Raw genomic sequence first — 27,737 nt, 5'->3', positions numbered from 1 at the left:
ATTTCCCTAAATTCCAGGGTGCCAGATCCTCGCTGAAACTCCCTGGATTTAATTTATGCTTACAACCCAGGCCAACTTGGCATAGCCACTAAAATGGAGCATTAAGCAGGGGATAAAGGCTGATGATGAGCCATCAAAAGGAGAGATGGCCAGACAAGGTCCAATGGGCTCCTCCTCCAGCTGTGCATGTTAGTGGGCAGGGAAAAGGTTTGAGGTTTTCAGCTTGAATGCAGGCTGAAGGAAATCTGTGCAAGGTTTGAAAACCAGGGGAGAAGGGCGGCCTACCTGGTGGGCTGGCTGGAGTAGGCTGGAACGACGAGACAGGCAACATGACTAGTTCCTGCTGCTCCCAAGACAGGAGCCAAGAATAATATTGAGATGTGAATGCTGGAAATCCCTCCACTGTACTCAGATTTATGTATGTAAATAAACCATAGTTCATAACTACAGTAAAAGTCTCCGCTGTTCCCAATTTCCAAAGCAAACACGAACTCTGGGTAAGCGCCAAGACCCCTGGAATCTCACTTGTTCACAGCTATGGCACACCGAGTCAGTATTTTAATGGAGAAATCCACCATGACAGCAAGATCTCTTTCCGGGTTAGTCACTGCCTGGATCCAATAAATTAGATCCAGGATGCTGTGAACAAGCGTCTACTTGAACAATGGGGCTTCTGCTTCTTCTCCCTCTCCCTGAGGGTTGGAGGACCATCTGAAGCAGATTTTGACAGCATATAAGGGACTGGAGGGAGAAGAGAAACCAAAAGTCCCATTTTGCAAGCGGCCACACCCACACTGGATATCACTCCTATGCAATGAATCATTGTCAGCGTAGACTAAAGGATAATTTGTTTTTATGCCTACAAATTGAAGTCACTATTCACCTAGAATGCATTTCCCACACGTCTCTTTAGCTGGATCTACGTGCTGTATCAAAAACAAAGGGCCTGTTCTTTCAGTGTATTTCATATAAATTTATGTTGTTTGCTACAAATCTTGTGAGCGGATGAAAACTAAATAATCTAACTATAAATTTGCAGAACTCTATCTTGACAAAACCAAGTACAGTGGTATCTTGGTTCTCGAATGGCTTGGCTCCCAAACAAATCGGCTCCTGAACGCCGCAAACCTAAATAACTTCCGGTTTGCGAACGTTTTTTGGAAGCCGAACATCCGATGTGGCTTCTGCTTGAGTGCAGGTTTTTAAACATGCACCTTGGTTTTTAAACGGTTTCAGGAGTCGACTCCCAGAATGGATTAAGTTCGAGAACCAAGATACCACTGTAATAATTTGTTCTTTGTCTCAGCAAACTACTGGCTTTTTCTCTTTATCAGTGTTTTCCACATAAGATAAAGAGCCACCAGCCAGTTTTCCCAGGCTTAGTGAAAACAACCCTCTTTTGTATTCCTAGAACATCTCACCTCAGTTTCATGGAAAACAGAGCAGCACAATACAAGAATAAAAAGTTGCTGAGAATAAGGAATTTGGTGAGGGATTTGGAAAAAAGAATTGAGTGAACGAAGCCAGAAACCCACTGCTGCTCAGCAAATAGAAAATCTGTAGATTTTTATCAGCCACACAGCAAGCACAGGATGAAGACGCCACAATCAAAATGTGAACATTTCTCTTATTTATTCAAAAGCTAGGGTATGACAAAGAGGGTTAAAATGCAGTATGCCACCTTTTTACATAAACTGCTTGACGATCTATCAGAGACTTGTTAAAGTGTCTCCCTTTTGAAAAATGCAAACACACACACACACATAACCATTAATATTTTATACACAAATGTTTATTTCTCAAATAAACAGCCCCTTTAAACACAAGGAATGGAATCTAAATCCTCATCAAGATGAATCCAAAATGAAATCTTTCCAGTACTCTGTAAATCACTGCTCTTGGTCACTACTGGCTTTAACATCAAAATCAACAAGGACATGTTATGTAAAAATCATGCTACTGGATTTCTAAAGCTCTGCGCCTCTGATCCGCTCTACGGTGATCTGCAGTGTCTTAAAAATTGTACATCACCAGATCTGAACCAAGTGTGGTATAGCTGTGCACTAAACACAAAAAAAGAATGGGAAATAAAATTACAAGACATAATCGAGTTCGTAACGAATGTAGGTGTTTTTTTCGTCATTGTAGATTCGTGGGTAATGTGCTATTAAAGCATCCTGTGAACCAATGTAGATGGAATTGTAGATCTTCCAGTACACGTCTCTGACTTTTCTGGCAGGGTGAAACAAACCCTAAGGAAATAAAAGTAGGGGAATTAAATCACATTTCCAATTGGTCCCCCCCTAATTTGTTTAAAAGAAATGACAGTTTATCCATAGGGAGCCACAATCCTAGGCATTGCAAAGGGTGTTCACAACTAAATATATACATAATGGGGATACATCTCCCCTCTTCTAACCCTCCCTTCACCCCAAGAAACTTGCAAGCTGCTCAAGCTCAACATTTTTAAAAACATCTTGTATAGTGGAGCACAGAGGATGGGAGTGGCAAAAGTCACACTGCAGATGCACAAAACCTCTCACATCAACCCAGAGGGCTCCCCCATCACAACCACTATCCTCTTTAGCTCAGTCACAGCACAAACCAAATGTTACACTGATTTGTGACTATTTTCAGCTAATGATTGATCAAGGCTTCCTCCTCTCCAATTGTATTTCAATAGTTCTTAATATGTCAAAGAACTCCCCTGCCTTCGTTAACCGTTATATGGTCGTGCAATATTTAACCAATGTCTTTCCTTGCCTGATTTATTCAGACAAGCTTATGGTGTTTGTTCATAGAAATCACCCTGGGAACGCTGACAAAAAATGCAATACAGGATTTATTCCAAAGTCTGCTCACAAACCAAACAATTTTACTTAAGGAAATTTACCTGTAAACAATACTGTAACATCCGGCAAGGTCCAATAGCAACCCTCAGTCCTTCCAGCGCTCCCATAACTGCTTGGATGACATGGGGCGATGTCTCAAACACATTGGGCCACACGTAATTCAGTAAGTGATTCAAAGAGTCTTCGCAGCCAAAGCCGTATACTCCAAGCGACATATGTTGCACCACAGCACTAGCAGTTTGTCTGTGAACAAGGTCCCTGAAAAGGAAATTACATAGGCGTGTTTAGGTTTGGTTTTCGCCAGGTTGACAGACTGCATGTTACAACATGAATATATGTTGGAAGTTAACCTATTTTGGCGACATTTAGCTTCTTAAACCCACTGTCCATCCCCTTTTCTCTCTACTGCGGTCATCAATAGTTTCAATTCAGTATGTCTGGGTGAGAGCTGCAATCTGTTTTATTCATTTTAGATACTTTGGTGCTGCTTCTCCATTTCAGCAACTCACAATATTAATAGAAACCTACCACGTTAAAAGCAGTAAAATTCACACAACGGTGTAGAGGAAAAGCACAAAGAAATAAGCAGGCAGCTATAACAATCAGGAAACAATATAATAAAAAATGATTAAGAGAACAATTAAACGGCAGAGGCCATTTAACCATGTGAAGCCTTGGAGAATAACATGGCACCTAAATGATAAAGCTGGTACCTCATAGATTTCTTCAGGCACCACCAGCTTAATCTCTGAACTCTGATAAGGGCCTCTGAAGATGATTGTAAAGATCTAGCAAGTTCATGTGGGAGTTGGTAGGCCTTCAAACACTCTAACCCCAAACCATTTAAGAGTTTCATACATTAACACTAGCGCTTCAAATTGTACCCAGAAACAGACTGGTATCCAGTGTTGATCTTGCTAAAAAAATTAGTAACAGGCTAGCAGTTGGAACAGTTCCCAGAGTCCAGGAGAGGAATAATTCAGAGTGGCTTAACTACCGCCTCCCTGGGCAGATGTTAATCAACCAAGAAGAGTAGAAAAGTGGAAAGCTATGCTACACCAAGCGCCACTTTTCCAACCACAGCTATGTAAATGAAGTTCAGCCAAGCAATGTGGCAATTGTTTAAGCTTGCTATATGTATGTATACTGAAGAGAGAGAGGCAGGGATTCTAAACATTTATCCCTCTAGGGAAGAGGAAGGCACTTGGGATACAGGAAAATCAGTCCCACTCCTTCTTCCCAGAACTGGTGGCTCACACAGGCTGTTTTATCACATATTATGGCCAATTTTGCTTTTACAAATACTTCCTGTAAGGGGTGGGCTTACAGGGAACAGCCACCCCCCCCATCCAATCCAGCTCTTCTAATGGCTCGGACAACAGCGGAGGGACAGGAGACAGGAAGGAGAAGTGAGAAGAGCGGGCCAGAGCTCAGGCAGCATACAAGAGCCCTACCTGCAGCCTGTGATATCAGCAAGGAAGGAGGGGCCAGCAGAGAGTTCCAGCGGGGAAACAGCAGAGGGGAGTCCTTTCAAATTCACCCCAGAACTGAGGCGATCAGCGGCTCATAAACGCAAGGGGGGGAGATTTGGGGTCTCCAAACTACTCTGCTGGGGGAGGAGCCGAAAAGCGCTATTGGGAGAATCTGATAGTACTGAGTAGACATGTTTTCATGAAGCTCTTGCCTTGTAAATAGCTTTCACAATAAAAGCACTAAAGACAAGATGGTTTGGAGTGTCGTTGCTCGAGGGTAGCCAGCAACTGCCCTGACACTTCCAGTGTTCGCTTATTATATCCCTAGAAAGCAAGTCAAGTCTTGTGTCCGTCCCCCAATTAAAATTCTCCAGTAGAAGTGCATCAAATGAAAGATGATGATAGCACAGTTTAAGCCTTTTTTTGGGGGGGGGGAGGTTACTTGCCTGTCCATTAAAGCATCTTCAAGCAATGGGGTTACAGCATAAATGTAGTCCTTTCCCATTTCTCCAATATACTCAAAGAGGAAGGAAAGTGATTTTAATACACCATTCTGGACATTCAGTTCTGGAACTCTGTATTCATTCATGAGCGCAGGCAGCACTGTGAAAGGGGAGCAGGTTTCAGCTACAATAGCTATTGCTACTGTTGTACACACTCTGTTTTGTCTTTCTTGGACTTTCAAATTATTTAGCAGCGTCGCCAGCACATCGTGTGGTCTAGAAGAAGAACAAAGCATTAAATTTTTTTTATAATTTTAAAACAGACACACTCTGTTTCTCCAGTTTTTTCATTCAGATGCATAGCTCAAAAGGATCTAACTCCCCCTTTCTTTGCAGCTGTGTTAACTTTCCATTCTCCAAACCCCAGACACACATGATGACACCCAGAAGCACTGAAATCAATGGACTTAGTTACTTAAGTCCATTAATGTCAATGGGCCCAGTCGGAGGAGTTTATAATCACCCTGTATGTTGGAAAACGGGATATTAACACTACTTCAAAGAGAGGGGAAATTACCATATTTTTCCATGTATAAGACGCCCCCCCCCCCAATGCGCAAGACGGCCTCTATTTTTTTGAACACAAAATTAAGAAATTGGGCCAGATACCGAACTGGGTCACCCATGGCAGAACATGAACTCAGACCACCCGCACCGGAGCCTGGACTTGAACACATGTGCATTCACCATTCATCTGTAAGACCAACCCCCCCCCCATTTTAGACTAATTTCTTTTAGCAAAAAACACTGTTTTGTACACGGAAAAATACAGAAGATTGTGTTGAGCTGTAAGTTTATACAGTAATGGAAATGCTTACCCGATAGCCTTTGCAATATAACCAAATGTGTTCACAGTTGCTCTTCGGATGGCTTTCTTATGAGCTTTTAGCAACTCCAGCAGTTCAAAGCAGATTCTCATCCACTCTCTTGCAGAAACATATTCTGCCCCCCTGGGTAAAAGAGAGAGGAAAGGTATTTTTTAATGAAGAAAATGAAGTTGAAACCTTTTACGCAAACACCTAGATCCGCAAGATGTAGTTTCACTATTTATTTTGGATTGAACATTACAAAGAAGATAGAATATGAGGTACTAATAAGTGCAAAAGAAATTACAGTACACACATATATAAAATAATATTCTATACAATATAGACCTGAAGGTTAACTGTACACTTAACCACAAAAAAAAAAATCATTTACCTGTCTGCAATACGCCCAACCAGGTCAATACAATTCTCCTGCACTTTTTCATGTCTGTTCTTCAAGATAGGTGTGAGCCTTGGCAGCAAGTCTTTAATCGGAGGGGTCATTTTGTGCATACCTGTTCAACATAGAAAAGTATACCTTGAGTCTCAATTTCCATCCTTCCAAATTAAAAACTCACTTTGTTGTTTTTGTTATAAAAACTACACTTACCTATGACATTCACAATAGCTTTAAGTGCTCCGAGAATACTGCCCAACACTTCAGGATATTCTTCACCCAGGTACTCATATAATACCACACCCAAGTGTCCCATCAACTTTTCCTATGAACAAAAAAGAAGCAACAGCTTGTAATCAAACATCTCTAGACACAAAAGCAATGTTTATGAAAAGTGATATTGAAAAGTTTCTACCTCCTGACAAGTCTTCATGACAACTGCAGTACGGGATATCAGGTCAGCAGCCTGCTGCCTTACTTTGGCTGACTTGTTGTTCAAACGCCACAAAACCGTACCGCAGATCTGGGGCAAGTACGGTTTAACTCGCTTGCCGAGAGCATTGACCACTGTTCCAAATCCATTCAACATCACGGAGTCCTGTTTACAAGGAAGTTATAAAACAGAATGTCTTAGTATTGTTTTGTCACCAACATTGGACGTTATTGGACTTTCCTAGCTTCACCGCCTCGTTCCGATAGCTAGGTTTTGACCCCCATCTACATTTCTCATGACTTGACAGCCAAGCACAATTTCAGGTATCAGCCCTGAACTCTTGCATCATCACATCAGCAGAATGGTAAAAGCTCTACAAGGCTGATTTGAGCCCGAAAATGGAAACAAACAATTCGCCGTTGACAGCTGCTTAGTAGGGGTGGATACTGAAAACTGACACGAGCATCACAAGTACCTCAGTATCAACTCATTCAAAATCAAAGACAGGAAGGACCTTGTGGCTGTAGCCTGAGTACTTTCTCTCTCCATCCAGATGACTGTTGCCAGTCATTTGTTGGGCTGGGAATAAAATAGTGTGTGGACTTAGTCAGATATCTCCTATGGCCCCCTAACAACTAAAGGGATAGCAACTTTTATTACCCACATAGAGTCCCAAATGACCTGTGGGAATGCTTGTGCAGATGGGCTGTCTTTGAGCATGGAATATGTTACTGGTAAATTTTAAAATTTAAAGTCTAGATTTTCCCTTTCCGACACAATTATTAAGTCATTATTCTAAACTTAACCCCGAATAGAAATTATGAGTGTTTTCATATACCTCTGTGGTCTGTTCTTGGAAGGCATATAGGATACCATCAATAAGCTGTTCTTCCAGCTTGTGGTCAATATCAGCCGCTCCCAGATTCCCCATGATTTTCTCAATTGTCTCCATAACCATCTTCCTGTACTGCTCAGCTTCATCTTTCAGATCATCCACAATCCTGGAAATTATTTCCGCTGCTCCAACTTTGTTTGCAAGCTCCACAGTTGTGTCAACCAACTGAAACAGACAATTTTTATTTTATTTTTTGAATAAGTAAGATCCATACCACCCCTATTCTGTTCTCCCAAAAATAAATAGAAGCAAAACTATGTTTTAGGGATAAAAACCAAAGAGTTCGGGTAAGTGTTAAAATTAGGTTATGGGAGGCTGCTAGTATGCAGCAAATAAAGAAACTTCAGGATTGCTATTAGCGTGGAACAGGCCATATAAATTGATCTGAAGCCTGCAACTGATGGAAAGTTTTCCCCACTTATAATTCTACGTGGGTAACTTACAACCTGTTCCTATGCCTATTTACCTGGAAGTAATTGCTATGTTCAAAAAGGATTACTCTTAGACATATGCATAGAACAGCAGTGCTAAAATTTTATTCTTGGTGGCATTACTACTATATGTGAATAGTTGAAACACAACGTATCTGAACTGAATATCTCACTGAATAAGAACTGCCAAACTTAATGCAACTGAAGTTTGTATTAAAACTAGCACTAGTGTAAACATAGTTCTTTTATCACTTTAACCACACTGTCAATCGTTTAGAGACTAAGGTGTGAAGTGGTACACAAATGGTTGAAATTAATAAGGCTTCCTGTAATCTACTCAGAATTAGCATTTATGGTTTCTTCTGAAACTGCTTTACCCATGATGATACAAGTATTGCTTGTTTCCAACACTCTTCCAAATGTTTCCAACACACTTGCAAAACTATTTAAAGCCTTCTCTAACTAAGAAGCCAACAGTACCTGTCTGTAATTTCTTCTGTCCAGTGCCATTCTGTGCTGCCAAAAGTGCTTGAAAAATGGGGGCAGAATCTCTGTTTTAATGTAGTTTGCTTCAACACCATCTGTTCCACAGCACTGCTTGACTACCTGGAAGGAGAGGAAACAGCCAGCATGAATACCCTATTCCTCCTTGAGAAAAATTTATGATAAAAGCTTCATTATACCCAGTTTCAAATAGACAAAATGATTCTGGAAAAGCAGCATGTTAGAAAACTGTCTTATTAGGCAACTAATTAAAAATGCATTCAAGAGCATGACCCAGGAAGCTCCTGATTCAAAGCACAGCTCAAGCACAAACTCATTGGGCTGATCTTAAGCAAGCCCCCATTTCTCTTGATCTCAGTATTCCTTTCTGCACTCTCATATTCTCTCTCTCTCTCTCACTCACACACACACACACACACACACAGGGTATAATTAAAATATAATATATAAAAATATTATATAAAAATATTACACTTGTTTTTATTAAGAAGTTAAAAATTGACAGTTGCCAATACATCTCCCCCAGCACACAGAAGCATAAGCTTCTTTGTAATTTGCATACATCCAACTCTTTAAAGCCTCAAATAGCAATCAGCAGATATTACATTTGCATACCTTCAGCACAATCTTTTTCATTTCTTCATCAGGAGACTGGAACTCTCTGATAAGGATCAACATTACTTCCCTGGTATAGTAATTGGCATATTCTGCATCCATAAGTGGAATAAGGTACCCGATAGCTTTCAAGAAGGCAGCCAGGCCCTGATGGTACATAATTTTAGAAAAATGGTTAAAAGTCAATAATATCCAGGCATGTTCTCTTAAAAATGAGCTGATTGAGGCAACTCAGACTTACCTTTCCTCTGTGCTGGCGTATACCCTTCCACAGGGGCTTCAAAACAGAGTCAAATGATTCTATGCCATAGGGAGTTGCTGCCTCAGCTAAAGCAGCAATAGCCAAAGCACTGATGGTACGTACTTTCTGCTGCTCATCCACCAAGCCTGCAAAACAAACACAATGCTCATTTCACCTTGCAAGGGTCAACAGATATCAGGGCACAACAAAACACATTGCAGGTGATATATCCAGTTGTGTCAGTCAGCTTGCACCACAGCAGGCATTCTGTGAACAGGAGTCACTTCTTAGTACAACACAAGTGCTACACACAATCTTGTGCTTGTGAGAGATATTGTGAAACCCCCTGGCACAACTGCAACTCATTCACAGGGTACCTTTGTGTGCCACCACCTGTGCAACAATTGCCACACCCAAGCCTTCTTGTGCAGACATTAAACTAGATCCTACCCTATGCTTGCCAAAATCACAGAATTCATGTTGAAATATTTTTGGAGCTATAAACCAATGTCTTAAACAAGTCAGTGAGAATATCCCAAGCCTACAGCCTAATCCAGTGGTGATAAGGCTTTGACCAAAATGCATCACAAATCTACACCCCACTCTAAAGTGTATGACTACAGTACTTGCCCAACTTCCCAGGCCTTGGTATGGCTTTGTGTAAAAAGATCTTTACTGGAAGAGTAGCACAATACCAAAAGGCACACAGAACTGCAAGCCTAACGTCAGCATAGTGTCCAGCCTTGAGCAACATACTACCTTGTGTCAACTATACTGCAGGCTCGTCTATCCATGGCTTAAATCTTTATCTGAATAGCGTTAAAAAGGTCGAGACTGATATAAACTCTGTTAACATAAATTTTACAACTTCCTTTTCTTTTCTTTTTAAAAGAGAGAGTATCTCCACCACCAAGTGCACACTACATTGGTATGCCAGCTGCTAGTCACTTGCAGTAATGCAGTAACTAGAATGCACACTTTGCTGATGGACCTGAGGCTAAGATGCATTTTATGAATAGTCCAAATTCTCCTCTGCATTTTGCTTTCATACACACAGCAGTCATAGATGCTGTGATTTTTCAAGTCTCCCTGTATGGAATGTGTTGATCCACAGTGACCCATGTTTTGAGAAGCACTGTGCCAGGAGGAGGTTCCTCAGATGAAACTGGGTTTGTTCTGAGAATATGAGTTTGTGTTGTTTTCATGTCCTAAAAGCAAAGGCAGTTGTTTCCCCCCTTATGCTGATGACATGTCTATGCATCTTGCTGCAAAAGTCAGCACCGGCCACATTCCAGATGCTAGTCCTCCACCTATGGGTTCCTGTGGGGAGGGAGGTCACTGCTAATGTTGCCAGATCCAAATGATGAAGGTGGCTGAATTTTCTTTCTTTTTGCACAATTATAAACTTAAAAAAAATCCTCAAATACAAAAAAAGATGCTCTGATTTGTTATATGACGCATTAACAGCATTCAGTTAAAACACACTCCCCTGCTTTAGAACTCAAGCGCTTTGCAATTTTACGTATGATACTTACCATGCTCAATGATTTCAACCAAACTTCTGAGATGAGGCAAAATGGCACAGCCCATAAGAATAGCAATTTGCTGCACAATCTTGATACCAGTGTGCCTAGCTTGCCAGGACTTCTTGCTTTTGCACACGGCTTTTAAAAAGGGCAAGAGAGATGGAATGCCCAAAGCAGAGGCGACCACAGCAAAGGCTCGAGCCGTTGTGTTACGAACGTATTCATCCATGTTATCGATATCAGGTCGCATAGTGGAAATCATTGTTGCCAGTCCAGCAGCCTGAAAAGACAAAATAAGCAAACAGGCTGTCATTGCTGACTTGCACAAAGCATTTCTACAATCTAAATTCATGATCTGGCAAGCCTGTGCTCACTTTTCAAAGCCATAAAGCAACAGTATCTTGCCTCTTCACAATATGCAGTCAGATTGGTTGATATACCGTATATTCCGGCGTACAAGACGACTGGGCGTATAAGACGACCCCCAACTTTTCCAGTTAAAATAAAGAGTTTGGGATATACTCGCCGTATAAGAAATACAACCCGGCGTATAAGACGACCCCCGACTTTTGAGAAGATTTTCCTGGGTTAAAAAGTAGTCTTATACGCAGGAATATACAGTAATTATTATGTTATCCCAGGTCAGGTTTTCAATCTCTGCTAGTATTAGCATAATCAAAAGAAAGAATTTATGGTGGGTTTACCTTAGCCAAGTTGGAAATAATTTCTCTGCCTTCTACCCTGGCATAGTAGTCTTCATCAATCAGCAACGGTTCAATGACCACAAGAATCTGAAAAGGGTAAAATGAGAGTTAAACACTTAGATCTTACGCAAATACAGCTTTAAAACTATGTTAACTTCAGTAGTAGCTAAACTCAAGAATGAGCTTCGTATTAATTGAAGATTCCATGCTTTTCCAGTCCAAGGAAGCCCTCATTTGCATTCATTTAATCCGCATTGCAATTCTCAGTTATCCTTCTACTTCGGTACATGGCACTAATAATGTAATGCTAATAAGGACCATTTCTACTTCCATAATTAATATTATAGCTGTGGCAGCTAGGACTTAAGGACCCAAGTTAATAAATTGGAATTCAAAATTTAAACTCAGCTATCTGAAGAGCACCAACAGTGTTTAACAACACAGCTTTTTCTATATTTAATTGTGGAAATATTAGTACATTTATAGCTATGAGCCAACAACACAATAGGGAGTGCAATCATCTGTTATTCAGAATACTGTATATACATCACAGGCTTACATTAAAGTTATGTCATTCAGAATGAAAAGTACTAAATTTCGGTGAGACAAACCTTGTGGACATATGGTCGGACCAGGTCATCTAATTTGTACAAGATTCTGTCAATAACTTTGACAAGCAAATGGCGTTCTTGGTCTTCAAGAGTTGGTGACATCAGCAAGGGTAAAATCTGATTGAACAGCGGGCCTGCCCCAAATTCACGAGCTTTATCAGTAATCTGTCGCAAAGCAGCCTATGGAAGAGGGGAAATGTAGCATAACATTAGACACAGTCTGCTCTATTCATTTTAAAGCCCAACAGTCAAAAAATTAAAATAAAGAAATATGCTTCTATGGCATATGCTTCCTTGTTTTTAGACATCTTTCGAAGATTCACTTTACTGACAGGCCTTTTCTGTAGAATTGGAAGGAACCCTAAGGGTCCTCTACTCTAAGCCTCTGAAATACAGGAATCTCAACAAGATCATAAATGAATTTTATGTGACTGGTAAGCTGCATATGAGATTTCTGTTTTTATCTTTGCTGTTTTTATTTTTGCTGTACACCACTTAGAGGTTTTGTACATGAATGAGCTGTGTAAATATTTTTCTAAATAAACACAGCCAGTCTTTAGAAGCTCTCTTCTAAATATTTTAGTAATATTTTATTTATTTTAGTAATGGTACTAAAAATTATGTCCAGCTACGGCAAGAAATTATAAAGTGAGCCTATATAACGTAATAATAATGAAATTCAGTCACAAAGTACAGGGCAAACACAAGACAACATGAACAAAAACAGTGGGTGTCAGAGGGGTAGTGATCTAACTTACCTTTCTCATGGGAGGGGTGCCATTCTTAATCTTCAAAAGCAATTTCATTATTTTTCTTTCTTTCTGCTCCTCTGGACTGAGTGTTGATTCGTCAACATCGACCTACGATTAATTACAAGTATGCTGGTTAACACACATTTAACGCCAACCTCCATACAGTGTAAGATAACAACACAGAAAAGCCAAAATCTCACCAGTAGTTTATCAAAATACTGTATGTCATCTGGTTTTAGGAAAGGAAGATTTCCTGAGGGCTGGTCATTGACACTCTTCATGGTCCTGTCTTCAGTTTGCATGTGGAATCCAGTCATGCCGCCCAGAGGTGTTGGCGTCGCCGTAAGTTTACGAGCCGGAGTACGGATAGGGACATAACCCGCTGGAGGAGGGAGAACCTAAAATGAAAAGGTTAAGTGTTCAAACCAATCATCAGAGAGATTAAAATTATTAAACACAAACAGCTATGGCATGTGCCAGCTGGCAACCATACTGCCCCCAACTGGCTCAGAAGTGGCAATTTACAGGCTGCTGCTCACCTGAGCAGCGCCACTTCTCAAGAGCCTGCTCAGGAAACAACTCCGTCCAATGTGTTGGATCTCAGCCACTTGGCATCATCTTTCTCAGCTTCTTGGAGGAGCCTGTGCGTCACTGTTGAGGCCTCTTTAATGTCACTGGGAAAATGAGGTGCCGTGAGCCAGCTCTAAAATCTTGCCCAGCTCTCATGTACTGAATTTAGCGTGCTCATCTTCCAATTTTGTCTCTACTTAAGCTGCTCTGGAGGGGATGACACTGGAGACCCTGAGCAGCTTTGCTGAAGAGAATTCAGCACCTCAGACTGAAAGCACTGAGCATGGCTAGAGAGAGAGAGAGAGAGAGAGAGAGCAAGTAATTCTAAGCACAAGGGCTTTTTAGACTGCTTTTCCCTTAAGAGCACCTTGCTCTCCAATGCAAACTGCTTTTGAAACTGAGAATTACAGAGGGAACCTGACACATGGTGGCGCCCCAGCTATACAAATAAGTAAAAGGCTCCTCTGGGTTAAAGCCCAATAGAATCACAGAACCACAGAGATGGAAGGGACCCTGAGGGCCATCTAGCCCAATCCTCGTCAATGTAGGAATATGCAGCCATTCAATATGGGGATCAAACCTGCAACCCTGGCATTATCAACACCATGCTCTAACCCACTGAGCTATCCAGGTTCCCATGGCTGGATTCCATCCAAAGTCTTTTGAGACCATTTGTGGTAGATTTTTAAAAGCAATAAAGGGATTGCTCAAGGAGCAGGCACAAAGGCTATTAGGTTACTACGAACAGAGAAGAAATATCAGCCAGGTCCGGATTCACAATATGCAGACAATATTTAAAACATAGGTCCGTTCCTGAACAAGGCACGTTAAGGTTAAGGAAAACATTATCTAAATTCATGCTGATCCTGCAAGTGATGGCTTGGATCTATCTGCTTACCCTGTATCCCTCAGGAAACATGGCATCAAGTTCTTCATCAGAAAGTGGCCTATTTCTCTCATCTATTTCTCTTTCCCACCGCCAAGCTTGGAGCTGTTCAGGAGTCATGCTCATGATGTGACCTACGTTGAAATCAACAGATTATGTTGTTAACCGCACCAAATGATCTCCCTGTTCAAATAAACGGCGCAACAAGCAAAGACATATATGCATCATTATCGCAGGCAGCCAAATTTCAAGCTCGAATTATTTAAGCAGACAAGCATTGTCTGCCCCGTCAGGGATAAGCAGAGTAAGCTTGAAAACTGCTTTTCTATTTCATTAGGTCGTTGCTGAGTTCCAGCATGTTTTATGCTTGGGCTGTTAAAAAAATAATTCAAGCATACCTGGTGTGGGGGTTGCCATGTTCATAGCTGGTGTACCAATTGGTGTTTTGCCGGGTGTCAACACAGGGGTGCTCCCCCCCATCTGGCTTGCAGGCGTTTCATCCCAACGTGATTTTCTTTTGCTTGCCCCAGGGGTTGGTGTTTCACCAATGGAATCGCCACCTCGATCAGTACGAGGCGTTTCAGCCCAACCACTCCCATGTCCAGGAGTATCTGTAAAACAAAATCCATTTGGTTCAAACTGATTCCAGTGCACAGAGAGACAATCTATTCTGAAAGTGAAAACTCACTGCAGGTTTCAAGAACCTTTTCAAAACTCGTACTTCCCCAAGATGTTAAAATGCAATCATGAACGACATTACTTGCAAATAACTGTATTAGTTATACACAGCTTTCCTGGGTGATTGCAATCCTTTTCTTAACTTTTTATTTCAGAGATCAGAACTAAAATAAATTTCTTTAAATACATCTGAGGGATTTCACCTGCTAAAATGGAAGATTAATTTTGTCCCCTTTGGTCAGAAGACACATGAATCTAACACAGAACTGACATTCTTCTTAGTATTAATAGTAACAAAGGAGATTGCTGCCCAAGACATCCAGAACTCTCTTGACTGCATAGAACTTCTTGAGGTCCTTTAGATTTGGGCTAAAGTTTTCATGTACATTGACAAGCAAATAACAGGTCAGGATGATTAAAAAATACCTCTTTCTGTTTTGGGAGTCTCATCCCATCGATTTTTCCGTGCACTGGAAGTTGCGCCTCCGTGGCCTGGTGTTGCATGCCCAGGAGTGTCCCCACGCCCAGGTGTTGCAGCTCCTGCTGGTGTATGGCTAGGAGTTGGATCCCATATTTTAGATCCAGGTGTTGCTCCAGGTGTCTCACTACCCTTTGCACGCCCAGGTGTTTCATCCCATCGCAAAGATGGAGTATGTCCAGGGGTCTGAATAAAACAAAAAAACAGGTGTTATATTGCGCTAATTGCAAAAGTACGTAAGACTGCAAAATACTTGGGAATTCACATCAACTATCAGGTGCATATCACTAGTTGCCTTTTTTTAATCCAGCAGGTATTTTCATTCACCTTTGTAGCTTTTATATATTCCACACTAGAGCATTACATTGATTGAGAGGTCCTAAGGCAACCTGGTGCCCTCTATATCTTTTTAAATACAAATCCCATCCATCTCAGCCAACTGGATAGCTGAAAGACACCAGGTTGGGGAACACTGTGCAGTGCATTTTGTGCATATGCCTGGCTTGTATGAAAGGGGAGGCAAAGTGCTGGGGACTCTACCCTCTCCACGGAAATCTGTGAAATGGGTGAGCATACCATGCCCTCCATACTACCTAACTGTTCTCTGTGCTGTAGGCCAGGCGTGGCCCAAGGGTCACATTCAAGAGCCACAGGGCAGTGGCCATTGAATCCACAATTTAAGAAAAAAGGATAGCTCTATAAATACAGCTTTTAAAAAATGGGTGTGTTGAATAACAGCAAAGGTTCATGGAACAAGCACCCACTACCATCACACCCTTACCTCAGCTTGATCCCAGTTAGATAATTTCTTCGGTGTGGTACCAGGAGTCTGGTCAGCAGTCTGATCCCAACGCCGTTTGCGTTTTGATGGTGGCTGGGACGCAGCCCCATTGACGACTTTCAGTTCGCCGGCCTTAGCCTTTTCTGCTAGTTGCTGCCTAATTTCCCTCTATTAAAAGATAACACCAATAAATCACTTATTCCTCCAATACTGTCAGTTTAAAATAAATTCCACACTCCTATGCTAGTGGAGCCTTTTCAAACCCTTTGATCCACACTTTTATTTGCATTTTTGTAAACCTGCAAGCTATTCAGTTGGCTATCCCCTAACTGCAATCTTTTCTTTCTTTCTTTTTTTGCTGCTATAATTTAATCCTGCATATAAGCAACTGCCAATTATTGTTAAAAAAATTAGCCAAAAATATCAACAGGATACACTAAACAGGACGTACTCAAAATATTCCTGATCCTCTTCAAACCATGGCATGGGTTCCCTCGCTCAGGTTCCATAACTTACTTCCTGCTTAGTGCAAGCAATCCTTTGCCATTACGTCTGAACTGACAATAAATGGTTTCTTCGTGCTCAACTGGATCTAAGCGTGGGATAGGAGGAAGGAATCCTTGAGCCTAAAGCTTGCTCTTGGTGCTCCATACCAGGCATCCCCAAACTTCGGCCCTCCAGAAATTTTGGACTACAATTCCCATCTTCCCCGACCACTGGTCCTGGTAGCTAGGGATCATGGGAGTTGTAGGCCAAAACATCTGGAGGGCCACAGTTTGGGGATGCCTGCTCCATACCATGGCTCGGAGGACTGGTTTTTATTTGTGAACGGATTCAATGCTTCGGCCAAAAGAACAATTAAATGTTTTCTTCCTAAAAAGATGTGCAAATTCACCATGATAACATTTATGTTTTGCTATTTTTTGCTGAATCCACAATACTCAATTCACTGTATTTGCACATATTGTCCTCCAAGAACGTCACATGCAGTTGCACTAGGACCAGAGCTGAGGAACTCCTGGCCATCTTCTGGGTGCCTTCAATGTCTGCTGCCTCCGTACGTGAACTTACTGGCAACAGCACTATGATCCAGAGTGGGCAGTTGTGAGCCACCCATCATTTAATTTCCTCACAATGCTTTAACATGGTGTTGCTCCAAAACATATAGGAAAATTTAAAATTGTTCATGCACTTGGACAAACAGGTCAATGGAGGATGGACAGGGTGGAAAGCCAATTCATGTGAGATCTGAGCATTGGTGGGCTCTCAAAAGCTGCCTGATCATGCTGGACATCAGCCTAGACTGCAACCAATTAAAATTTAAAGTGGAATTTTAACCAACCTCTTCTTTTGTCAAATGTTGTTCACGCATAACATCCATATATGTTCTCGCATTCATTTTAGGGTCAGGTGTCTTCCCTCCTGCAGAAGAGAACAGCAACAGGACAGAAGTATAATAAGTACAGGAGATTAGGAAAAGTTGGCTTTTAAAACTGCCCTACTCTAATATTACATTATGCCAAAATCAATTACTTTTACTGTTTTGACTGAATTGTATTTTTTTAAAAAAGATTACATGTATCTTACGTTTATTCACTTTGCTGATCAATTTAACCTGTTTGAACACAAACATAACTACAACAGTTTAAAACAAATATTTTTAAAGGAGATAAGAATGATAAAATGACAGCACAGTTAAAAGAGTCTTCAGAAGTGATGGGTTCCTGGGTTGCTAATCCGGAATACGTACACTTTCGTGCCTTTGTCTCCATCAGCAGTTCTGACTTCAAGCAGCAGAATAGAAGCCTAGAAAATTATCTCTTTACCATTAGTAACACTTTGGAAAGATATTTATAATCAACACATTACCTTGTTCAAGCTGATAAAGCCTATGCTATCTGACTATGAACTATTGTAAACCTAGATAATAACTCAAAATTTGATTTTTTTTTAATCATACAGACCAGCGTATATGCTTTGATGAATCTGGACAACCATTCCTAGATTCTCATTTTGTGGTGACATGTTAAAGGGCTTCATTTAAAGAGCACACAATTTCTCCCCCCACTGATTCTGAAGGCACAATTATTACATTGTGAGCTGATTCCAATAAACTATATTCACTATAAGGATACTCACAGGCAAATGATTTGTTTTTCCCACATCATAAGATATACCAATCTATATCTTAAATTTTATTCTAACTTTTAAATATTTTACAGAAGCCCAACTATATAGTAACAAACTTAGCAAGGAAGCACTGCTCTTAATGTGCAGATTGGCTATACAGGTAGTATAGCATTAATATTTAGGACAAAATAATATTCTTAATACATTTTCTATGCTGAAGTTCATTGCCCAATTGGCAGTGTCATTCTGACACTAGCTTTGATAAGGACTTTCCTTTGGGATACTTTTTCACCATTATCTACACAGGATGTGTTGAACTGCACCCTTAAGAATGCAGACAGGACTGGCATATAGCAGTACTGCTGTAGGAAAGAAATTAAGGACAGTTAGTATGGGCCTGTGAATTCTGACAATACATGTTTATATCAATGACAGTTAAGCAAGTAAAATCCATATCCCTATCAATTCATGCAGGCTGAAATGCTAATTTAGAAAAACCTGCAACCAATTATAGTTTTAACCAACAGGTGCCCTCAGGTTACCTGTCAAGCTGACTCACCTGAGGAAAATTTCCATCAGGCCCACTACTGCCCCTTTCACTGACCTACAGTCTAAAATCATCAGAACAGACTTGAACTATTAAAAAGTACCAAAGCCTCTCAATGTTACTTTTGCTTCATGTAGCTAATCTTCCTACTGAGAATGAACTGCTATGTTTGCTTAGCATTTTAAAAGCAGCAATTCTCTTGTGTTATAATTTTGGACTGAACCCTTCCAGAAAGCTGGAAGGTTCTTGAGCACTAAATATACAAGTTGCTCAAAGTATAGTATACATAACCCAAAGCAAAAAAGAAAAAAGAGAAACCTTTAACCCTTTGTGTTTCTATGGCAATGGCTCATTATTTTCTTGTCCTTCTACCTGGAAAGAAAATTTGTATTATAAAAGATGAACAAAATGGCAAACTACGATTTCAACCAACTCTTAAAACTACATAAACTAAAAATTCCTGAATTTATAAGCATGCCAACAGAAATCAAAGGGCTAAAGACAATTTTAAGGGAACAAAACTCGTAAGATCCAGTGAAAAAGAGAAAGTAAGTTACCATCTGCAAAAGGATCAAGACGCTCAGGGGAAATAATCATCATCCGCCTGCGGTTTTTGTATTCATCTTCCCGATCAGCGATCTTTTGTGGACGATGCTCAGCAAACGGATCATACTAAGAACCAGAAACACAAAATATGGTTTTCTTTTGTGAGTCAGCAATGTAAAAAGATAAGGAAATTTCCCCAGTTTTCTATTTCCTCTTAAAGGAAAGACAACTTCAGCTTAATGAAGACTGTGTTCCCAATTCACTACAGTTCATAGCTGATTGTATTCCGTATTCCACTTACAAATTAATTTAGCTTTTATTTTAAAAACAGTTAATCACTATTCCCTATAAAACCCTTCCAAAGCAAGAATTTTTCTTCACTGCCAAGAGTTAAACTTCACAGCTTGTGTCTTTTGCCAATTCACTCTTATGTTTGGTGCAGAAGGTGCAGCTGGGGCAGAATGCTGCAGCTACGTTAAGCAGAGCACCTGGACAAGCACATATTAAACCTACTCGGAGGGAACTACACTAGCTGCCAAACACTCCCAAGTCATGTTCAAGGTCTTGTTGTTATATATAAAGTTCTGAACAAGTAAGGACCGGGTTACCTGCCTTCCCCTGTACAAACCTCTAAGGTGACATAGATCATCCAGGTGAATAATAATAATAATAATAATAATAATAATAATAATTTAATTACTTATACCCTGCCTATCTGGCTGGGTTTCCCCAGCCACTATGAGCAGCTTCCAACAAGAGATTAAAAATATATTAAAACATGTCATTAAAAACTTCCCTAAACAGAGCTGCCTTCAGATGACTTCTAAACGTTAGATAGTTGTTTAGTTCCTTGATATCTGATGGGAGGGCATTCCACAGGGCAGGCACCACTACTGAGAAGGCCCTCTGCCTGGTTCCCTGCAACCTCACTTCTCGCAGTGAGGAAACCGCCAGAAGGCCCTCAGAGCTGGACCTCAGTGTCTGGGCAGAACGATTGGGGGTGGCAGAATATACTATAATGTAACATTGGACAATGACGAGAAATTGAGCATTTTCTGCCATTGCAGCTGTATTACGTAACACTCTTCCCCCTGCCATTCATGAAGCAATAACCATGAATTGCTTCCCTGGACCCATAAGATTAGACCCTTTTAAATGTCAATCCCCACGCGTATGTGTGTTTTATTGGTTTTAGGCTGTACTTTTAATCACATTGGTTTTTAAAAAATATTGTACACCACTTAGTTTAATACTATTAAGTGACTTCTAAATGCTTCTAAATAAAGAAGTCAGGTTAAACAATACAATTAAAATTTAAGAACAATGAGTGGCACACAACGAAATGTAATCATTGCATACAATTGCATGGAGGTTTCAGCAGCTTACAGAATAAATAAATTACTAATTCACATGCAGTGTGTACGTTCATGTGCACAACCACAGGTAAAATCTCTCACACCTCTCACTTGAGTATTTTGTCCCCACCATTCCTCCCAGAAATGGAAACAGAAAGCTTCTACTTCCTTATTGTATTATATACTGAAAGGTTTACCTGTTCGGTTGACTGTGGTATGTCATTAAGGAGTGCCACTGGTGCATGGTATCCAGGTTTCTTCTGGCCAAGCAGGCTTGTAGAAGAGTAGTCGTCGTCATCCTATACAAACAGGAACATTTAAGATTTAATTAATTGTTTAATTAATTTAAACAATTTAAACTGTATTTAAATTATGGTTTTTGGTATGGAAGGCTTTTTTGCAAACTTTAAATGGAAGCTGTAGCCAGAAATGTAAAACTTACATACCTTTTCATTTAAGAATAATTTCAACAATATGACAGAATTTGTTTTGACAGTAATGTATTGTAATATGATGTACTTACGTCTTCTAGCTCAGTTGCTGCGATTGAAGTTACATATCCAGCGAATCTGCTATCACTCCCGCCATAGATCTCTTGGTCATAATATCCTGTAGAATCAAGGCCCACTCCTTGAGCTTCATCAAGGGCAGCTTTTTTGCCTTGGATTTCTCGAATCTGTGCTTCAATATCTATGAAAAAGGTACATTCAAATGCTTTAATATATATTAAAAAAATTATTCACAAAGGTATAACCAAAGGTATTACTGGAAGCATTTCCTCTACATCTCCAAGGCATAACCAAAGAGCAATCTAGCAACTGTTCTGCAGTGCTGAACACATACAGCATATATAGGAAACTACAGTACTGTATTAAATCAGGGATGGAAATATTCAGATCAAGGGACACTTGCCCCAAGGGGAAATTTTTCTGGGACTACAAGCAAGTGGTGGGTGGACCAATGAATGTAACCCAGTGGTGGCCAAACTTGGGTCTCCAGCTGTTTTTGGACTTCAACTCCCATCATCCCTAGCTAACGGTAGTCCCAAAACAGCTGGAGGGCCAAGTTTGGCCATCACTGCTATAACCTTTTGTATGGTGAGACATTCCAGTCACACACATCAAGGTTTTGAGATAAAAACACACACACACTCCCCATTCAGACAATCAAGATGCATTGTCATAGTTTAAGGGTGCAATCCAGTACAGCAAAAGGACTTGAAGAGGGCTCAGAGAAGAGTGAGCATATTCCTGGGAAGCAGTGTGACTTATGAAAAGACCAAGGGCCTGACAGAGGATGAAACAACTTTCTGTTAGGAAAGTTCCAGTCGTATTGATGAGGGAGTTGGATAACGTCCAAGGTCCCTTCCAACTCTTAAGTTTCTAGTAATAACTATTATCAATGTTTGTGGTTTTTTACATAAATTATTGCCTAACTTGCAGGATTTGTTGGACCTGCCTACTGTAAGGTCCCCTGTAGGCCTTCTAAATATACCTAGATAATAAAACATGCACTAAAATAGTCGTGTTTGCATGTCAGTCTAACATAACTAAACAGGAATTAGCTGTAGTGAGTCTTCCGTGCTTCCTTTCTCAACCTCCTGTGTGGCTAGGAGTTGGGAGTTCTGAAAGTTTGGCTTCCACTTTTGGCTATTCTTATTAGTTTTTTTTATCCCCCCTTTTCCTCCCAAAGGAGTCCAAGGCAGCAAACAATACATTAAAAACCCTAAAAACTAACAAAATAGGCTTATATCTAATAACTGCAAAGTTATAGAAAACATATATTTCAAAATCCTTTACCCCCACATTCTTGCCTAGAGATGTAAAATTTCCAGAAAGCTATGAAAAATAAAAATGCTCCCCTTTTCGGGGGGGGAGGGATTAAAATTTAGGGGGAAATGAGAGGTATACAATAGTTAGGTTTCTTATCCATGCTACATTTACTATATTACGAACAAAAACTGTACTGTTGATTTTATTAAAGTATAGGTACATTAACCATCTTTACAAATACAATTAGGATACGAGCAAGCTACTGCACTCTCATTATTTTCCTAGTTTGGGAAATCAATGGTTTGTGTGTGTTTTTGTTAAGAACTAACACCACTTTAGTAAACAAAATGAAGATTTTATCATTTGGGCTTCAAAACCCTATACCTGCCTCTTTTGTTCTAGTAATTCCTTGCTACAGAAACTATTATCAAATGGGGTTCCCTGTATACAGTACACCGCAACTTGCTACAGCCAAAACTGCAAAATCAAAGATGCAGCACTTAACCGCAATTGCATGTAGATGTCTGACTTTGTCTTATTATCAGCAAAAAGGTTGCACAAACCACCAGGTATGGCACAATTAGTACAAATATGAATAGACTGCCTGCCCAGATGATTTCCCCATTCATAAGATATTACATACGGAATGGCTTGCATTAAGACAGGGGTCCCCAGACTTACCGCGCAGTGGGCCGGTGCCCGCCGCGCCGACAGTGCAGCGGGCCGGAGGGCGGGGGAGTGCGCGCCCGTGCGCACACGGGCGGGGAAAAAAATCGCCGAAAATCGCTTGTGCGCATGCGTATGGGCCTCCCCCGACCTGGAAGTGCATCGGAAATGACCTCTTCCGGGTCGGGAGAGGCCCATACGCATGCGCACAAAGGATTTTCGGCGATTTTTTTGCCGATTTTTAAGATCGTCGCCGCGCCGCGCGCCGTAAGAGCGGGCGGCGGGGGTCGTCACGGGCCGGATTGGGAGGCCGATTGGGCCGCATCCGGCCCGGGGGCCGTAGTTTGGGGACCCCTGCATTAAGAGGTTTAAGGAAGAGAGGAACTAATTCTTGTCAGGCATCCACAAACTTTGGCCCTCCAGATGTTTTAGACTACAATTCCCATCTTCCCCGACCACTGGTCCTGTTAGCAAGGGATCATGGGAGTTGTAAGCAAAAACATCGGGGGGGGGATGCCTGAACTATATTAACTAATTTTACTACATGCTGCTATAGGGCTGCATCCAACAAGCCATACCATTAGAACCAAGTATTCGACCTGTGCAACAGGACTTCATCTCTCTCTCTTCTCCCTACATGCTCCCCAAATCTGTTCCAGTGGAGCTTTGAGAACAGATCTGGAGGTGCACTGTAGAGACAAGAGAGAGTAAGTCCTGTTGCACAGGCAGAAAAGCCATTTTGTTAAGGGGGGTACTTCATTTGAATCAACTCCTACTTCCGAGTTCAACTTATCCAGCCTTTTCCAGACCTGCACTTTTTTTTTTTTACCGATAGGATTGTCTAACTCTGAATCATGACTATGACATAACGGAACTGGGCACACCCCAACTATTGAGAACACTCTGCCTCCAACAGAACCATCTAAAATCCATTCTATAGCAAAACCGAGGTGCCTACATTTAATCTCCACTTAACAATAAAAGTAAACTCATCCAATCTCAATAAAGATCACTATGTGTTATGAAGATTAGGCTTACTGAACCATAAATTAATTATATATTCTTATATCTTACAAGATTTTAATTTATAATTTCACATTGAAGTTATGCTAAGAATCCCTGCAACAACACATGTTGCAGCAATGAAGGGGAAAACATGAAAGAGAAGACAGTTTCCAATACTGCAATCCAAAGCACCTACCTAGAATAATGGTTTGGACAATGTCAATTTGACATTTTCCAGTAAATGTGTTTGGGATTAAATGCTAGTCTACAGTAGCCACATCTTCGTAAAAAAAAGCATCTATATATTAAATGATTGTACTGAACCACAGATGGAAAGAGATTATGAACTTGCTTTAGTTGGTAGAAAGGGGCATGGTTAACCCTTTTATAGTTACTGCATTTGTGGAAAGCAGTGGAGAATTTCCTCTGCTACAGGGTTCTATCCACATCAACGTGGGAATGTGATTTTTTCTGTTTGGTTTTTACAAGTATATTCATTCTTTGCCAGCTGCATACAACAGCATCATTCCTGGCTTGGGGGAAAAAAAAGACATTCCCAATTACAGTAAACTTGTTCAATGTCCTAGTATGCAAAGCTACTCCCTTCACAACATTTTAAACTAATAAATTCATCTCTTGCGCCTTACAAAAACACAGCTATCCAACCAGGTAGGCACTTCTAGGCAGACACTTGCTATGGTATCAAGCTTAAAGTGAAACACAAGCGCCCTTGGTGGGCTCACCCGTTACCTCCCAAGGGCAAAGCTAGATTTCTCCCAACACACCAATGCGCTTAGGAAATAGCACACGCCACTAAAAACTACACGGCTCCTGCCACAAAGCTTGCAGAAAAGCCGCTTACATCGCCCCATCTTCTCTCTTGACCTCCTTTCTCACTTCTGCATCTCCTACCTACCGGTAGAAGCCTCCCTCAGTGTGTGAGTGTGTTTCATGGCATTGTTGGGCCACGTGGCCTCTCCCCCCCCCAGGCGACCTGCTATTTAAAAAAACCCTCAAAGTTAAGCAACAAACCTCCCTCCCCTACGAGCCATATGTGCAACACTTTCCGCAAACTGAGTCAAAAGCTGAAAGAGGAAGTAAAAAAGCTTTCTTGCACTAGCCAAAGGCCATGGCAAAACCATACAAACACTGAAGAAACAAATATCTATAAATCTATACGTATATAAAAACAGAACCTCCGCCTAAACCAGTGTTAGAAACAGATATAAAAGCTAGGGGCTAAAAGGCACCTTAAACCTGGATGGGCACAACAACAGAATATCTAGGCTTTTTAAAAGCTGAAAATGAATGAACTGCAGATAAAATATGTTCATTTTTCACATCGTCAAGTCCAGGCATCCCCAAAGTGCGACCCTCCAGATGTTTTGGCCTACAACTCCCATGATCCCTAGCTAACAGGACCAGTGGTCAGGGATGATGGGAATTGTAGTCCAAAACATCTGGAGGACCGAAGTTTGGGGATGTCTGGTCAAGTCCTTTCCCTGCCCACCCCCATAGTATTCTTAAGAGGGTCTCTTCTCCAGTCTTGAGAGAGTAGCTGGAGGCAGAAAAAGGTCCTCCTTTCCTTCCACTCTGCAGTTTTAATCTGAAATCGTGGCCCTCTGCTCGCGTCTTGCATGTATTACATGCGAGGGGCAGATTTCCCTTTCGCACTTGCCCTCCGTGGCGAGTATTGCGAAACACGGTATTGCGTGTACGGTTTTGTACTGTAAATCAAATCAAATAAATAAAATGGAGTTCACGTCCTGGGTTTTTTTTGGGGGGTGGAGGTGGGTGTAGCGGCTACGCTGGTTCCTGGTCCAGAGCATTTTACACACGCTTCTCTCTCACAAACACACCAACACACACCCATCTTTGGCTGGGCTTTCCGTGGGTCTCCTGAGCTGAGGCCTGGAGGCCGCAGGGGAGGCGCGAGGGAGCGAGTCAAAAGGAGAGGCCAGAGCGGGAAGGAGGAAGGAAGAGATCGCGCGAGCGACGCCATTACGCGCAGGCCTAGCCCCGACTGAGGCGCGCGAACCGTTGGGCCGCCCGACGAAGGCCCTCCGGCTCCCCCAAAGCGCGTGAGGCGGGGGGGGGAGCGGAAGAAGGTTTCAGGCCCGGAGTCGAGTGGAAGAAGAAGGCCCGGCCCAGCCCTCCCCGTCCCTTACCTTCGTGAGTCTTGGCGATCTTCGCCATTTTGTGTGGAGCTCGGGACAAACACAGCGAGCGAGATGGAAGGGGCCCGCCTAGCTCCGCCCACTCGTCGACGTCTACTTCCGCTATCTTGGACCGACAAGCGGGAGGGCGTGGGGAGGGAGGCGCGAGAGTCTTGCGCAAGCGCCGGAGCAGCGCCGTTGAGGCAAGCGGCGGGAGGGGGGGGGGCTATACGCTAGCTAGGCCAAGGAAACCATAGAGACAAGAACGAGAAGGCTCTGGAAGGATGTCGGGCCTTGCTTCCGCCCAAGCGGCCCTCGAGTTTCGGCCTAGAGACGCGCGGGGTTCCTTGTGTATTGAAAAAGGCGCAGCTTCCGTTGTACCCTCAGATCCCCTGCGGGTGTGTTTAACATGTGTTTTATTAAATTTACACAAATTTCACATAGCATTCCAACACATAATAAAAATAAAAGTTTTGCTTGTTTAATCGACTTCGTATCCCGTTCTCCGTGGTTTTGTTGTTTTTAAATTCCATCTCATTGCTGCACCTTATCCTTCACTCTGTTATATCGTAACCATAACACAAATAGTCTCTTAATATTTCTGTTGCTAGTAGCTCCAAGTTCTGTTCGCGAATTAAACATGTTACAACATTTCTTTCTTTTTAAGCGCGAAAAAAGGCTTCTAACCATGAAACAGTCATCAGGTTACCTTATTTTAGCAGTTTTTAAAGTTATTTTGCTGAATCCTTCCCTTTGCTTGTCCATTCTTCTTTGGTAGGAACTTCCTTCAACTTTTTCCATTTCTGCTCATAGAGAATCCCAGCTGAGGAGCGCTTGTGTTTAATAGGGTTGCTCTTTCACTCTCCTGTCTTGTTTTCAGTATGACCGAATAGCTCATTGGGGGGGGGGGGGCAAGATGCTTTTAAATACTGAATTCAACATGGTTGTAATCTGCCCTGCCCTAAGAGCTGTAGGTGAAGGACACTAAATAAATAAATAAAATAAAATTTTTATACCGCCCTTCATCTAAAGTTTATTATTATATAATGTGAACCTCACATGAAGGATGGGATCCCTCTACAACAGTAATGTAATGTAAAAATAAATATCTCTGCTTTTTTTTCTGGGGGGCACAGGGGTACACATACCCCAAACATTTTTGTGAATCTTTGCACTTTTGTCCATTTACTGTATTTATTTTTCCTGATTTGAACTATAAAATTGTGATTTTTCTTGAGTCAAAATGAGAGTACCCCTGAACATTTTTTTAAAGAAAAAAGCACTGTAATATAATATAATAATAATGTGGTTATAATGTCAGACTAGGACCTGGGAGACCAGAGTTCAAATCCCCACTCAGCTGTATATGTCACTGGATGACATTGGGCCAGGCAGTGCCTCTTAGCCTAACCTACCTTACAGGGT

At 41.4% G+C, this 27,737-nt stretch overlaps 1 protein-coding gene across 2 annotated transcripts; it reads right to left on the bottom strand.

Moving 5' to 3' along the window:
• Nucleotides 1-1,613: 1,613 nt before the first annotated feature.
• On the bottom strand, nucleotides 1,614-26,410 carry SF3B1 (splicing factor 3b subunit 1). 2 transcript variants are annotated; one of them, XM_035136660.3, is made up of 25 exons: nucleotides 26,325-26,410; nucleotides 21,237-21,403; nucleotides 20,911-21,012; nucleotides 19,370-19,484; nucleotides 17,478-17,557; nucleotides 16,136-16,303; nucleotides 15,303-15,540; nucleotides 14,597-14,809; nucleotides 14,211-14,332; nucleotides 12,943-13,140; nucleotides 12,749-12,850; nucleotides 11,991-12,170; nucleotides 11,380-11,466; nucleotides 10,685-10,955; nucleotides 9,150-9,295; nucleotides 8,909-9,055; nucleotides 8,270-8,395; nucleotides 7,302-7,523; nucleotides 6,446-6,628; nucleotides 6,244-6,355; nucleotides 6,028-6,148; nucleotides 5,646-5,777; nucleotides 4,771-5,043; nucleotides 2,894-3,110; nucleotides 1,614-2,252 (listed from the first exon to the last, which is right to left on the bottom strand). In XM_035136660.3, exons 1-25 carry the CDS (start codon nucleotides 26,350-26,352, stop codon nucleotides 2,094-2,096), a joined length of 3,909 nt encoding a protein of 1,302 aa, XP_034992551.1. In that variant the 5' UTR covers nucleotides 26,353-26,410; the 3' UTR covers nucleotides 1,614-2,093. The 2 variants fall into 2 exon arrangements, with proteins under 2 accessions (XP_034992551.1, XP_034992559.1); XM_035136668.3 differs by lacking the exons at nucleotides 19,370-19,484; nucleotides 20,911-21,012; nucleotides 21,237-21,403; nucleotides 26,325-26,410 and adding an exon at nucleotides 17,886-19,180.
• Nucleotides 26,411-27,737: the final 1,327 nt, after the last annotated feature.

Source organism: Zootoca vivipara, chromosome 1 (assembly GCF_965207765.1).
Source record: "Zootoca vivipara chromosome 1, rZooViv2.hap1.1, whole genome shotgun sequence".
NCBI lineage: Eukaryota > Metazoa > Chordata > Lepidosauria > Squamata > Lacertidae > Zootoca > Zootoca vivipara.
The sequence above is the reverse complement of the archived record's forward strand: the minus strand, read 5'-3'. Positions and strand labels throughout refer to the sequence as shown.

Coding starts and splice junctions, on each gene's coding strand:
- SF3B1 (XM_035136660.3), bottom strand. CDS start 26,352: ATGGCGAAGATCGCCAAGACTCACGAAG. Junction 10,956..11,379: donor TTATTTCCAACTTGGCTAAG/GTAAACCCACCA, acceptor TTGTCTTTTCAG/GCTGCTGGACTGGCAACAAT. Junction 6,149..6,243: donor AGCTATTGTGAATGTCATAG/GTAAGTGTAGTT, acceptor TATGTTGAACAG/GTATGCACAAAATGACCCCT.